Source organism: Mustela erminea, chromosome X (assembly GCF_009829155.1).
Source record: "Mustela erminea isolate mMusErm1 chromosome X, mMusErm1.Pri, whole genome shotgun sequence".
NCBI classification, from domain to species: Eukaryota; Metazoa; Chordata; class Mammalia; order Carnivora; family Mustelidae; genus Mustela; species Mustela erminea.
In genome coordinates this window covers 45,849,087-45,862,421 of record NC_045635.1, presented here as the reverse complement: position 1 = coordinate 45,862,421, position 13,335 = coordinate 45,849,087, and the positions used below count along the sequence as shown (strand labels likewise).

Below are 13,335 nucleotides of genomic sequence, written 5' to 3'. Positions count from 1 at the left end.
TGGTCCTTTTTGCACGGATAAACTTTACAAAACAGGATGAAGAGACCTTTCTGCTCCCATGCCCCTGTACTTCAAAAAGGTCTGATCTCTTTTGGCCCTATTTCTACAAGTCTTCTGGGTGGCCCTGTTTGTCCTCGGACCTGTTTTGGGCCTCAGTTTTCCTGTCTCTGAAAAGAGTGGGTCAATGGAAAGGACCCTTAGTAACCATGTGTCTGGCCTTGATTTTTCTGGGATGGATTCCATTTCAAACATTCCATCCTTGAAAGTACTTGCTAGGGCCATGGGTCCAGATTTTGGAAGTCTGGCAGTGGGGGTGTTTGTCTATTCGGGCAGGTCAGGATAGGTCAGAGGTTTTCTACAGAGGATTTGAGAGTGCCATACCCACTTCTTTGTTCCACAGCTGTGTGGTGGACGAGATGGACTTCTCCTCCATGGATTTGGATGATGCACTCCGGAAGTTCCAATCCCACATCCGAGTTCAAGGCGAGGCCCAGAAAGTGGAGCGACTCATCGAAGCCTTCAGGTGTGCCTGTCTCCCATTCCCAAAACTTCCCTTAACCTCCTTCCAGGGTGCAGCGGAGTCTGTGTCTCCAAGTCACCTCTCTGAACCTCAGATTTTCCTCACACCAGAAAATGGAAATTATAAGTCCTGTCCTGCCAGGCAGTCATGCAATTGTGAGGATCAGAGGTAGTGTACCTAGAGTATCTAGCTCAGCACCTGAGATGTGGACATCCAATAGTTGATGACAGCAGCCCCAGCTAACACTTGTCGAGTCCTCACCAGATAGCAGGTGCTGAGCTAGGCACTTCGTACGATTATTTCACCAAATACTCATAACAACCCAATGAGGTAGGTGCTTTTATTATTATCCCCCTGTTGCAGATAAGAAATCGGAAGTTTAGGGGGTGAAGTAACTTGCTCAGGGTCATACAATGAGTAAGAGGTGGAGCCGGGATTTGAACTCAAGTGTGTTTTCCTCCATGATCCAGTGCCCTTAACTCTTATCCTCCACCATTGATACTTTGGGAATTAGGCAGACCTGGATAGAAATCCCGGCCCCAACATTTCAGGGTATGTAGCAGAGAAACAGAAGAATGACGGAGAACTTGTTGCTCATAATGGGAGAAGGATTTGCCTTAAAGTCAGAAAGATCTGGATTTTCATCTTGTCTTCACCCTTTGCCAGCTCTTTCACCTCGGGCAGTTTACCTCTTTGCTTTGGGTCTCATTACTTCCTCTGTAAAATGGGGCTGCCAATCACTACCTTGCAGTCTTGTGGTAGGATTCCATGACACAATATACCTAAGTCCCCTAGGGGAGCTCCATAAAAGGTAGTGGTAGTGGTTTTTACATGCTGGTCATGGGGAAACTGAAGGAAGAAGACATGCCCAAAAGGCTTGGGGACGTTTCTTGGGGGAGAAGGCTGGGGGCACCAGACTGGATTGGTGGGGTGGGAGCGAGGGGTGGTGGGTAGGTGAAGCTTACTGGTGACTAACCTTGGCCATGATCCCGCCCTGCAGCCAGCGGTACTGTGTGTGTAACCCAGCCCTCGTGCGCCAGTTCCGAAACCCAGACACCATCTTCATCCTCGCTTTTGCTATCATCCTCCTCAATACCGACATGTACAGTCCCAGCGTCAAGGCTGAACGCAAGATGAAACTAGATGACTTCATCAAGAACCTGAGAGGTGACCCTACACCTCCCTATCGGCTTGTCCCATTCTTCACCTGGGAAGGGAGAGTGGGAAGATTGGGGGTGGGCTGGGGAAGGAGGGGAAAGATCACATAGACTCCCTGGAGATGAACCTGTGGTGTTCTCTCCTTTTCTGCCAAAGCTGCCACGTTCCCTTATTAATTCGCTCGAATATTGTTTGTCTGCTCATTCCTGCACCGAATACTGAGCGAGTGGGTTCTGGGGTTATTATAGCAGTAAGCATGAGAGCTAAAAGCCCTGGCTCTTACAGAGCGTGTACTGATCCACTCATTGACATATCACGTCCTCTTTCCCTCTCCTCTTTATTTATGCCCATAAAGACTCATTTAATTCTTCTCTGTACCCTTTCCTCCATCCATATGTTCACTTATTCCCTTGACCAGCCAGCTGACCCCGAGTGCCTCCCATGTACCCGGCCCTGTGTTGGGCGCTAAGGACACCCCAGCCCCTGCCCTTAAAGCTCCTGGTTTGTGGGACAGACTGACTTATTAGACCAGATACCCAACACAAGAGAAAGAGCGAATCGTGATGTTAGGCCACAAGTGCAATCAGAGCTCAGAGGAGAGAGAGCCCACCTCCAACGCACTTTCTGGAGGAAGTAGCATTTTCATTTTAAGGTGGGCCTTGAAGACATGAATAATGTGACAGAATAGCAATAGAGGAGGCTTATGTAGCAATAAGAATACAAAGGCACAGAGGTAGGACAAGTTGTTGAGAAAACAATCAAGATGGGGTGGACGATGCAGTCAGGAAGGTCAGTGGGAATCAATACATGAGGGCCTTGAATGCCAGCTGAGAAAAAAGGTCAAGGTGACCTTTTTTTTTTTTAAGATTTTATTTATTTATTTGACAGAGAGGGGTACAGCGAGAGAGGGAACACAAGCAGGGGGAGTAGGAGAGGGAGAAGCAGGCTTCCCACTAAGCAGGGAGCCCACTGCTGTGCTTTATCCCAGTACCCTGGGATCATGACCTGAGCCAAAGGCAGACACTTAACCACTGAACCACCCAGGCGCCCTGACCTTTTTTTCTTAGTTTATTGTATTGATGTCAAGCCCTGGCATCTCACCAAAGACCAGCCTACTAAAAACAGCACAGACGTTAGGATTATTTAAACAGAAATGAGAGGGGGAAACAGAATTGAGGAAAAACAAACAGATGAGACAAATTGGCTGACCGGCAGGCTGTGCACGGTTGCTGGGCTCAAGCTCTTTGGCAGCTGAGGTAAAAAGGCGGTGTGATGACGGATGTTCCCTTAACACCTGCCCAAGGAGGAGGTGTGGCATTTCCAAAGGAGAAAACATCTTCTCTAGCAGAAGGTTTAGAGGGAAGAGTGAGTGGGTTTCACTCAGCAGACAGTCAGGAGTGGAGAAGGATGGTAGACTTGGGAAGAGAGAGTTAGATCAGAGGCCATCTGGAGCTGTCTCCCAGAATCCTGCTATTAGTCATTTATTCATTCATTCATTCACTTCACCCATCCTCTCTCCCTCCGTCGTCCTCTCTCTGTATGTACACACACGTACATGTACATACACACATATACACACTTATATGTGTGCATACATATGTATATGTGTGTATATGTATATGTATTTGGAGAGGTACTTCCTCTCCAAATACATATACACATATATAAATACATATATGTATGTATATACATGTATATGTATATATATATATATTGTATATGCATATATCTTTCCCCTCCAATTATTAAACAAATAAGCAAACAAACGAAATGAATACTTGCTCATACCCAGAAACTTCGGAAATATAGCAAATGAGAAAAAATTGTTTAATCATCCCGAATTCTGCCCCCTAGAGGCAACCATGGTTGATATTTTATTTTGTTGCTTTCTAGTCTTTTTCCTTCTGCATATGGAACTTTTTTTTACGCTGGTAGATGCCCACCAGGAGGCCGTGAATGTGATTTATTATCCTGCTCTTTCTACTTACCTTGCTACAGGAATTTTTTCATGCTTTTTTGTAAACACCAAGTTTTGAATAGTTGTAAATTATTTTAACTGGATACACTCAGCTTTAATTAATTGGGCCTCTGTTGTGAGAACTTAGGTTGTTTCGAAGTTTTCCTGTAAGTAGCACTTGTACATGTATCTTTGCATGTATTTCTGAGTAATTCCTTAGGGCAGGTTCCGAGAAAAAGAGTCATGGAGTATTCAAGCTTTTGCGAAGTTATCATCCAAAACAGTTATGTTCATATACGTGCCCACTTCCCTGCCCTCTTTTTAACACTGGATATATAATTTAACATTATTTTTGCTAGTTAGAAAAGAAAAAAAGTATCTGATGATTTTCATCACAGCGTGCTCTGAGTTGCTTAGAAAAAATCCCCATGCTGGGAAAGAAAGCAGCTGGTCGTCCAGTTGCTTGACAAAGGACGCCTTTTCTGGCCCGGTCCTGACCAAAGGACTGAGGGTGCACACTCCTTCCAGTCATAGCCATTGTTTGCACTCCTGCTTCAGTGTGGGATATTGTGGAGAACCCCCGCCACCCACCCCCCACATTTATGCAATATATCCCTGTGTTGCTCCCCTCCGCAGGGGTTGACAATGGTGAAGACATCCCCCGAGACCTCCTGGTGGGCATCTACCAGCGTATCCAGGGCCGTGAACTGCGAACCAATGATGACCATGTGTCCCAGGTGCAGGCCGTGGAGCGCATGATTGTGGGCAAGAAACCGGTAAGTGCCTTGGGGGGCTGCAGAGGGGACAGGATTTGGGCTGGTTTCTGCCACTGAATGGTAGGTAAGTCAGTATCCCTCTCTGAGCCCCAGACTCCCCGTCTCCTGCTGAATGGAGTGGGTGATAATGCATTCCTTGGGGGTCATGGTGCAGAGCGAGATGCTCTTGGGGGAATGCCTCTAGTGCACATCCTTTCCACCTGTAGTTTTGCCTCTCCATCCCAGGTGAGGAGCCAAGGTAATAGTTAGTTGATAACCAAAACCAAGAACACCCTCTAGTCTTATAGTCAACAAACATTTACAGATGTTGGGACACCTGGGTGGCTCAGTTGGTTGAGTGTCTGCCTTTGGCTTAGGTCATGATCCCAGTGTCCTGGGATCAAGCCCCGAATCAGGCTCCCTGCTCAGTGGAGAGCCTGCTTCTCCCTCTCTCACTCCCCCTGCTTGTGTTCCCTCTCTTGCTGTATCTCTCTCCATCAAATAAATAAATATAATCTTTTTTTAAAAAAAACATTTACAGATGCCTTTCCACAGAGCCCAGCATTTCACTAGGGAATAGGAACATTGATAGAATCAGACAGAGTCTCCGTCCTTGGGGACATTCACAGACTGGGAGTGGGGAGTGTCAGCATAATACTTCTTTCTGCCTTATAGTCAGTCTAAGGGAGCAGAAAGGAGGGAAAAGTCATTTTCAGTCGTAGAAATGGGATGGGGAGGAAGAGTGGAATATGGAACTGGGCAAGAAAGGCACTCCAGACAGAGAGAGCTCTAAGAACAAAGGCAAGCCGACACCTCCATTGCTCGGACTCCTCGTGTCACAGTGACAGTGATATGTATCAGAAGTAGACTTCCTCCTGAGGTTAAACGGTAAGATGCTGAAGGCCCAAAGCTGGCATGCTAGCCTTGCTGACACCTATTTCTTCATGCCTGCCTAGGTCTTGTCTCTTCCTCACCGTCGACTGGTTTGCTGCTGTCAACTCTACGAGGTGCCAGATCCAAACCGCCCCCAGCGGCTAGGGTTGCATCAGCGGGAAGTATTCCTCTTCAACGATCTCCTTGTGGTATGTGCCTTGGGGTACGGAGGGCAGGGGAAGGAAATGAAGAGGAGGTGCTGAGCTTGGACCCTGGGTCTAGGGTGAACCACGTTAACGGTGGCGGGTGGAGGTGTGGTGGGTGAGGTGCTTCGCCATGGCCTCTGTGCCGTCTTGGATAAGGCACAGGCCCCCTATGCCCCTCTTTCCCCTTTCGGATCCATTTGGTGGTGGTGGACAGCTGCACGGGGGAGAAAATGTGAGGACCAGGGGACTTGACAGACCTACAACCTGGGAAGCCGTAGAAAAAGTCCCCGTCCGTCTCTGTAGCCCAGAGTGTTGGCTGGAAGGAGAGGAACCTGTGACCCTGAGGTTACTCCGAAACCTTCAGGTGGTCAGGATGCTCAAAGTGATTCTGAAAACCAAGCTTGTCACCACTGTAGACATGCATCTTTTAGAGCTGGGACTTTTATTGACTCTGCCAGTGGGAAGAGAATTTCAGGGTTTCCCTTCCAACCTCCTACCCGGAGCAAGAACCAGTATCCTGCATGGCCCCCTGGTTGCATGACTGCGGAGACAGAAGACTGCCTTCCTCCAAGGCAGCCAGTTTCCTGGTTAGACAGCTCTGATTGGTAGAAACTGTCTCCCAGTGGGTTTCTTCTAACCATCTTCCCTGGGCCCTTGCAATCACAGAGAACAAGTGTTTCTTTTGCTCCTCAGGGATTTGAGGACAGTGGCCTGTTCCCCCCGACCCTACCCCCATGGTCTTCTCTAATTCTTTAGAACAGCGCCTCTCAATCTCAACACTATTAACATTTGGGGCAGGATAATTGTTATGGGGGCTATTCTGTGCGTTGGAAGACATTTAGCAGCATTCTTGGTCTCAACCTCCTAGATGCTAGTAGCACTCCTTTAAGCAAAACTGTTTCCAGACATTGCTAGATGTCCCCGAGGGTTCGAAGTCATCCCTAGTTGAGAATGCCTTCTCTAAGCCTCAATTTCCTCCTCTGCGAAGTGGGGCTAATCCCTATCTCATGGGTTGTCCTGAGGATGGAGTTAAGAAGTCAGATGGGGAATAGCCTAACCCAGAGGAGGGCCTGGCTCACACAGGTGCTGAGTAAATGTCTCACCACCTCTCACGCACTGACGCCAGAGTGTGTCCAGCCGCGTGCTAAGCACTGAGTTCACAGAGATGAGCGAAACTCAGTCCTTGTTCTTGGGAGCTCACAGTCCGAAGGATTGAAAAAAAAAAAATTGCTTTGCATAACCACACACTGTAACAGTCCTGAAATGAAGTATTTTGCCTTTAAATGCCACTCATAGACTGCCTGAGGTGTTCAGAGCCTATGGTGGTCGAATCCAGAGTGCCCAACCACTTGACAAAGACCCTGGGCTATTGAGAGGAAGACCCGTTAGCTCTAGACATGGGTTCACTGGCATTTGCCATTGTTGGCTGGGATCTTCAGGGATGGGCAAGAAACCCGAAAACCAGACTCCTCTTGGTGCTCCCAGTCCAGCAGGGGGCGACCACTCCCGCACAGTGCTCAGCTAAAGCCTCCTGGTGAAAGGCACGGAAGCAGCAGCTTACCAGCTCAGAGAAGGGGGTGGGGTAGGGGAGTGCGTGTGAGGTGTTAGATACAACAGGCTTTCTGGAGAGGACAGCATTCAGTTACTTCCTGTAAAAATCGTATATGCCTGTTGTGCGTCGTCATTACATATGAGGAACTTGCATTTTCTCCCGTCTCTTACGTTCTGCTTCTCAAGCTTCAGTTCTTCCCAGCTCATGGGTATGTGTGTTTGTGTGTATGTGTCCGCTAGTGCTGGTGGGAGGGGAGAGGGCGGCTTTGAGAAATAGGTGTCATGTGGAAATTCCCCACCCAAACCCTGCCTCTTGTCTCCACCTCCCCCCCCCCCCACCCCGCCAAAGGTCACCAAAATTTTCCAGAAGAAGAAGATCTTGGTGACGTACAGCTTCCGTCAGTCCTTTCCTCTCGTGGAAATGCACATGCAGCTCTTCCAGAATTCATGTGAGTCCCTTCCTGGATTCCTGCATCCCAAAAGTCTATTATGCCATGGCCCCCATGCTCATCCTTCATCCGTACCAGCCTCCGGTTTTTTTTTGGAGCCCTTTACGACGGGACTAAGATCTCCAAAGCACCTACTTGGTCCCGGGATGCAGGGCAGGCCAGGGTGAAGTATAATTTGGGTCCGTGCCCTGGGGAGCTCGTGGTCTGGCAGAGAGAACCATGGGGTGTGTATGTTTTCTGGTGGGCCGAAGAGATGGTGATCTTGCTGCGCTTTGAAAGACCAAGCCAGAGGAGCTTTGTTGGGTGGCTGCAGAAGCAATGTGAGTAGAAGCAGAGATGTGAAGGAAGGGATTTGAGAGAGCAGCTAGAGTTCAGTTTGCCTTCATATCTGGAGTACAGGGAGTAGCGGGGCCATGAGTACCAGAAGCTTGGGGGCTGCGGGGTGGGGCAAAAGGGAGCTGCTGAAGATCCCAGACCTCCCCCTTCCCCACAGATTACCAGTTTGGGATCAAGCTGCTGTCCGCGGTACCTGGCGGGGAACGCAAAGTCCTCATCATCTTCAACGCCCCCAGCCTCCAGGACCGGCTTCGCTTCACCTCCGACTTGCGCGAGTCCATTGCCGAGGTGCAGGAGATGGAGAAATACCGCGTGGAGTGTGAGTAGCCCAGCGGCACCTCTTTCCCCTTTTCCTGACACAGCACCCTGCAGACACCAAGAATTCTGTCCTTTGAGAATCTCAGAGTCGAGGGTGAGCTTGTCCAGCCTTCCTACCCTCATTCTAGGAAACTTTCAGCCTCTGCTTGAATACCTTCAGTGACAAGAGGCTCATTACCTCTGAACAGCAGATTATTACGCCAAGCCCTAATTATGAACCAACTCTTCCTTCTATTGAAAGGCGGCAGGGAGAAGAATCAGGGTTCTGGAGGTAGGACTCTAGTTTCAGATCCCAGGTTTGCTACTTATCACTTAGGTAAACCAGGGCAAGTTGCCTGACTCCCTGAGCCCCAGTTTCTTTATATATGACATTGGGAAGATGAAAGGTCCTTCACAGAGTTGTGGAGATTCGATGAGGTAAGGTAGACAAGGTGTCCTCTTCCCACATTCCAGTTCCTGAGCTGAGTCCCTATCACCCATTCTTCTGGCCCCTAGAGGCCGCATCAAGTCACTTTCAGCATATATAAATGGGAAATAGTGATTACATCTCATTCCACTCGATGCCCTCCAAGTTTTCTCTTCTCCAGGCTAAGCAGTCACAGTTAAGTAACATGGTGTTGAGGAGAAAGAGGCAGGCAGACACAGAGAGAGAAACTGAGGCAGTGGACAGCTGCTTGGTGAGCTCTTCATGGTTCCAGGGTCGATGCTACTCCTCAGCAAGGCAGGGTCATACATATCAGTTCACCAGATCCTTGAGACCCAGGGGCTAATTAGAGAGGGGTGAGCGTACCAATATGAGGGGGAGGGCGATAGAGGTCTCCATGACCACCTCAGGGAGGTGGGGTATAAAGAGGCTGGAGAATGTAGGCTTTGGACTCAGGCAGAACTGCTTCCAGAATATGGCCTCCCCATTTCCAGCTGTATGACTCTGGGCAAGCTCTCTGACTTCTCGGATTCTCAGTTTCTTCCTCTGAAAAATGTGGATAATGATGCCTTACCTCTGAACTGTCGTGAGATGGAGTGAAATCAAGTAAACACAGCTCCCGGCATACTGCTGGCATATAATAGAGGCTTCGATTGCTGTTGGTTTCCTGCTCCTGTCCTTCCAGGAGCCCTCTGCTCTGGAGCAAGATATCTGAGAACCGAGCAGACTTTGGAATGATTGCCCTTTGCCATAATCCTTCCTGCCCCTGCTGTGACCAGCAGCTGTGAAGCTGTTTTGAAGGGCAGGGGTGGTTTGGAAGAGCAGACTGAGAGTGGGCAGGGGAGCTGGGAGCAAGAAGGGTGAGAGGAAGAGGGGAGGAGCAGGAGAAACCGGAGGAGCAAGCACCAGAGAGGAACAGAGGGAAAACCCAGCCAGAGGACATGGCACAGAACGGGGCTGGGCAGTGTGGGTAGCGGGGTGGGGGTGGGGGCTTCAAAGATGGAGCTGAGGTTTGGGGGTAGCATGCTGCCTGTCCAGTGGGCAAAGCAGGAGCCCTGGGGAGAGAGTGGGCAAGGATGGGGAAGGCTCCCCTCTCAGGTGGCCTTTCACTCTTATCCCTGACCTTCTCTCCCTGTCTCTCCCACTACCACCCAGCGGAGTTAGAGAAGCAGAAAGGTATGATGCGGCCTAACGCCTCACAGCCGGGAGGGGCCAAGGACTCAGTGAATGGCACGCTGGCCCGCAGCAGCCTGGAGGACACGTATGGGGCAGGCGATGGGCTCAAACGGGGCGCACTCAGCAGTTCCCTGCGAGACCTCTCTGACGCAGGCAAGTCTTTGGGGCCCTGCCCTGGCTGGGGAGATGTGGGACAGGGCGTCCTTTCTGCCTCCTATCACACTGACCGCCAGCCTTCCCTGCACCCACCACACACGCACGCACCCTGCCTTTATCCAGAGCCCTGGGCACCATGCCGCAGGGGGCCTGGGAGCCAGGTCAGATCAGGTGGAGCCCAGAGTCTGGGCCACGGAGTGTGAAGTGGGGCCACAGTCTGAGCCCCTCTCTCTCGCTGCTCCACCTCTCCTCCTCTCTTTCCTCTTCTCTCTCTCCAGTACCACCTCTCCTCCTTCTCCATCTTTTCCTCCTCTCACGCCTCCTCCTCCACCTCTCCTCCTCCCCACCTTCCCCTCTTCAATGGGGGAAAGGGAATAGGGGTGTCTGTCCCCGGGAGGGGCCCAGGCCTGGTGCCCAGCTCTGGAGCCCAGCAGGGTGGGGAGGGGGGGTTGCTGCTCTGACGCTGGGCTCCTTGCTTGTGGGTGCAGGGAAGCGGGGGCGGCGTAACAGCGTGGGATCGCTGGACAGCACCATCGAAGTAAGTGCCAGCTCCTGCCCCACTCGCCCTCTGCATGAGCCCTGCCCTGCCTCAGAGCCCCAGAGGAAGAGGGGACCTGTTGCTTCCCCCTCTTCCCTGATGGGAACCTCGAGGCTGCCTCTCCCAGCCAACCACTCTCTCCATCTGTCCTCAACTCTGTCTGTCCTCACTCTGCCTGTCTCTCAGTCTGTCTTCCACTCTCCCTAGCCCCTCTCAACCCCAGGGCCGACTCTGAGTAGAGATGCCCTTGGAGTTGGACCGTGAGAAGCTCTCACCTCCAAGTCCTGCCCTTTGAGCCGGAGCAAGTCACTCTGTGTCTCTCCGGGCCTAGCATTCTCCCTGCCTGCAAAATGGGGATAAGGAGGAGGTCCTACTGATTCTTCCTCTCCTGGCGGAGGCTCAGATGAGATAGTGGATGTGACAGCAGAGCTCTGCAAGCTGGGGAGCTCCGCGTACAAAGTACAGGACTGTTACTGGCTTTCATTATGCCCTGGGTGTTCCTGTCTCCCCAGCTCCAGCCCTCAGGGACTGGGTGGAGTTTAGGGTTGGGGGTTTAGGAAGTCTAGACTGGCCTGACTGTCCCCCCTCCCCGCTTCCAGGGGTCTGTTATTAGCAGTCCACGCCCTCACCAGAGGATGCCACCTCCGCCCCCGCCCCCGCCGCCAGAGGAGTACAAGAGCCAGAGGCCCGTCTCCAACTCCTCATCCTTCCTGGGCTCCCTGTTTGGAAGCAAGCGGGGCAAGGGGCCCTTCCAGATGCCACCACCGCCGACAGGCCAGGCTTCTGCATCCTCTTCATCTGCTTCTTCCACCCACCACCATCACCACCACCACCACCATGGTCACAGCCACGGTGGCCTGGGGGTGCTGCCTGATGGGCAGTCCAAGCTCCAGGCCCTGCATGCCCAATATTGCCAAGGACCAGGCCCTGCCCCGCCACCCTACCTCCCACCCCAGCAGCCCCCTCTCCCCCCACCTCCTCAGCAGCCCCCGCCCCTGCCCCAGCTGGGCTCCATTCCACCACCACCTGCCTCGGCCCCACCTGTGGGGCCACATCGCCACTTCCACGCCCATGGCCCCGTCCCAGGCCCCCAGCACTACACCTTGGGCCGGCCAGGCAGGGCCCCCAGACGGGGGGCTGGAGGACACCCTCAGTTTGCTCCACATGGCCGCCACCCCCTGCACCAGCCCACATCCCCATTGCCCCTGTACAGTCCTGCCCCCCAGCACCCGCCAGCCCACAAACAGGGCCCCAAACACTTCATCTTCAGCCACCACCCACAGATGATGCCAGCAGCAGGGGCCACTGGGGGCCCTGGATCCCGGCCACCAGGGGGCTCCTATTCCCACCCTCACCACCCCCAGTCACCCTTGTCACCACACTCACCCATCCCACCCCACCCTTCCTACCCACCCCTGCCCCCACCCTCACCCCACACCCCACACTCGCCCCTGCCACCCACCTCCCCCCATGGCCCACTGCACGCCTCTGGGCCCCCTGGCACGGCCAACCCACCCAGTGCGAACCCCAAGGCCAAGCCAAGCCGGATCAGCACCGTGGTCTGATGAACAGAGGGAGTGAGCTGGGGCCCAGGGAGGTCTGGGGAATCCACAAGAGATTCCCCGGTTTTTCCAAAATATATGTACACGTAGAGATGCCCTCCTCCCCACTTCCTCCCTGCCTTGGAATCCCTCCTCTAACCCACAACAGCTGCCGTGGGGTTTCCTTCCAGATTCAAGGATCCTTGCCACTTGAAGCCTGGACGCAGGGCTCTCAAGCCCTGGGGAGTGGTGAGGACCTTTTGGAGATCCTCATTCTTTCTTTTTTTTCCTCCTCTACTCTCTCCATCACCACTCCCCGCCCCCAACCCTCACTCCCTGAGGTGGCCTCAGACCTCTGGGCCAGTGTGGGCTCCCTGTTAGCTCTGGCTGGTAGAGAAGGGCAGACAGGTGTCAGGAGCAGTGAGGGTGAAGGTTTCCCCAGAGCACCTCTAGCCACGCAGGGCTAGGAGGGAGCTCCATAGAGTTGTGGCCAACCTTCAGTTGGCTCTGTCCTCTCTCAGACCTCAGGGCCTGGCTAAATTCCTCCATGTGTCTCTCCATCTGCCTGAGGAACAGAGCTGTAGGTGCCCTCAGCGGGTGGGCCCCCACTAACGCTGGCCCCCCATAGGGGCAGTCCCTCCCCTCCAGAGCCAGCCTCTGTCCTCTTTCCAGTGGGCCCCAGCCCAGACCTCTTCAGCTTTGGGACCTTGCCTCTCACAGCAACGTTCTTATCCTGATCAAAGTCCAGACAGGTTTGGGCGGGGCGGGGGGGAGCGAGGGGGACTCAAGTCTGGGATGAGAAGGGCACTGCCCTCCCTCACCCATATTGCATGCCCCCCATTCCCTTACACCTACCCCACCTACAACTGAAGACAATGCACTTTACAGATCTTGCCCACATACACCTCGCTGGGGCAGGGCAGCCAGCATCAGCCCTGGGGAGATAGGCTCCCAGAGGGCCACCATAAGCCCATGATGTCCTTCCTGAGGCAGATTGAAGCCATCAGAGCAGGGGCTGGGAGCCAGGATGCCTGACTCCTTCTGTACGTCAAAATCTCTGCCGCCTCTCCAACTCCTTTACAGCCCTGTTTATTTATTATAAATATATTTTTTACAAGCCCCAGCTCTTCCTCTCGCCCCACATACCCAGCTCCTTTCTCAGTTCCTGCCTCCCTCTGCCCCCCACCCACCATGGGCTGCAGTACAGACAGACAGACCCTGGCTGTATGAAGGTCCAGGGACCCAGGGGCTTGGGGGTGGGGGAGGGCAGCAGCCAGAGGGGCTGTACGGAGAGGAGCTGGGGTTCAGGCATTGTCTTTTTTCCTCCTTGTATATAAGAATGTATATTTGATGCCTCATAAAAGACCTTGTGCTCAC

At 52.7% G+C, this 13,335-nt stretch overlaps 1 protein-coding gene across 6 annotated transcripts in view; it reads left to right on the top strand.

Annotated features, from left to right (window-relative positions):
• The window catches only part of IQSEC2 (IQ motif and Sec7 domain ArfGEF 2), a 77,442-nt gene extending 64,107 nt beyond the window's left edge, over positions 1-13,335 (top strand). For 5 of the 6 annotated variants that reach the window (XM_032330019.1, XM_032330018.1, XM_032330023.1 and 2 more), the window contains 9 exons: positions 401-523; positions 1,521-1,687; positions 4,272-4,411; positions 5,347-5,472; positions 7,370-7,469; positions 7,963-8,124; positions 9,703-9,876; positions 10,368-10,417; positions 11,017-13,335. In XM_032330019.1, coding sequence (XP_032185910.1) covers positions 401-523; positions 1,521-1,687; positions 4,272-4,411; positions 5,347-5,472; positions 7,370-7,469; positions 7,963-8,124; positions 9,703-9,876; positions 10,368-10,417; positions 11,017-11,982 — 2,008 coding nt within the window. In that variant the 3' untranslated portion in view covers positions 11,983-13,335. The remainder of the gene's footprint in view (positions 1-400; positions 524-1,520; positions 1,688-4,271; positions 4,412-5,346; positions 5,473-7,369; positions 7,470-7,962; positions 8,125-9,702; positions 9,877-10,367; positions 10,418-11,016) is intronic. The other variant, XM_032330022.1, reaches the window with a different exon arrangement.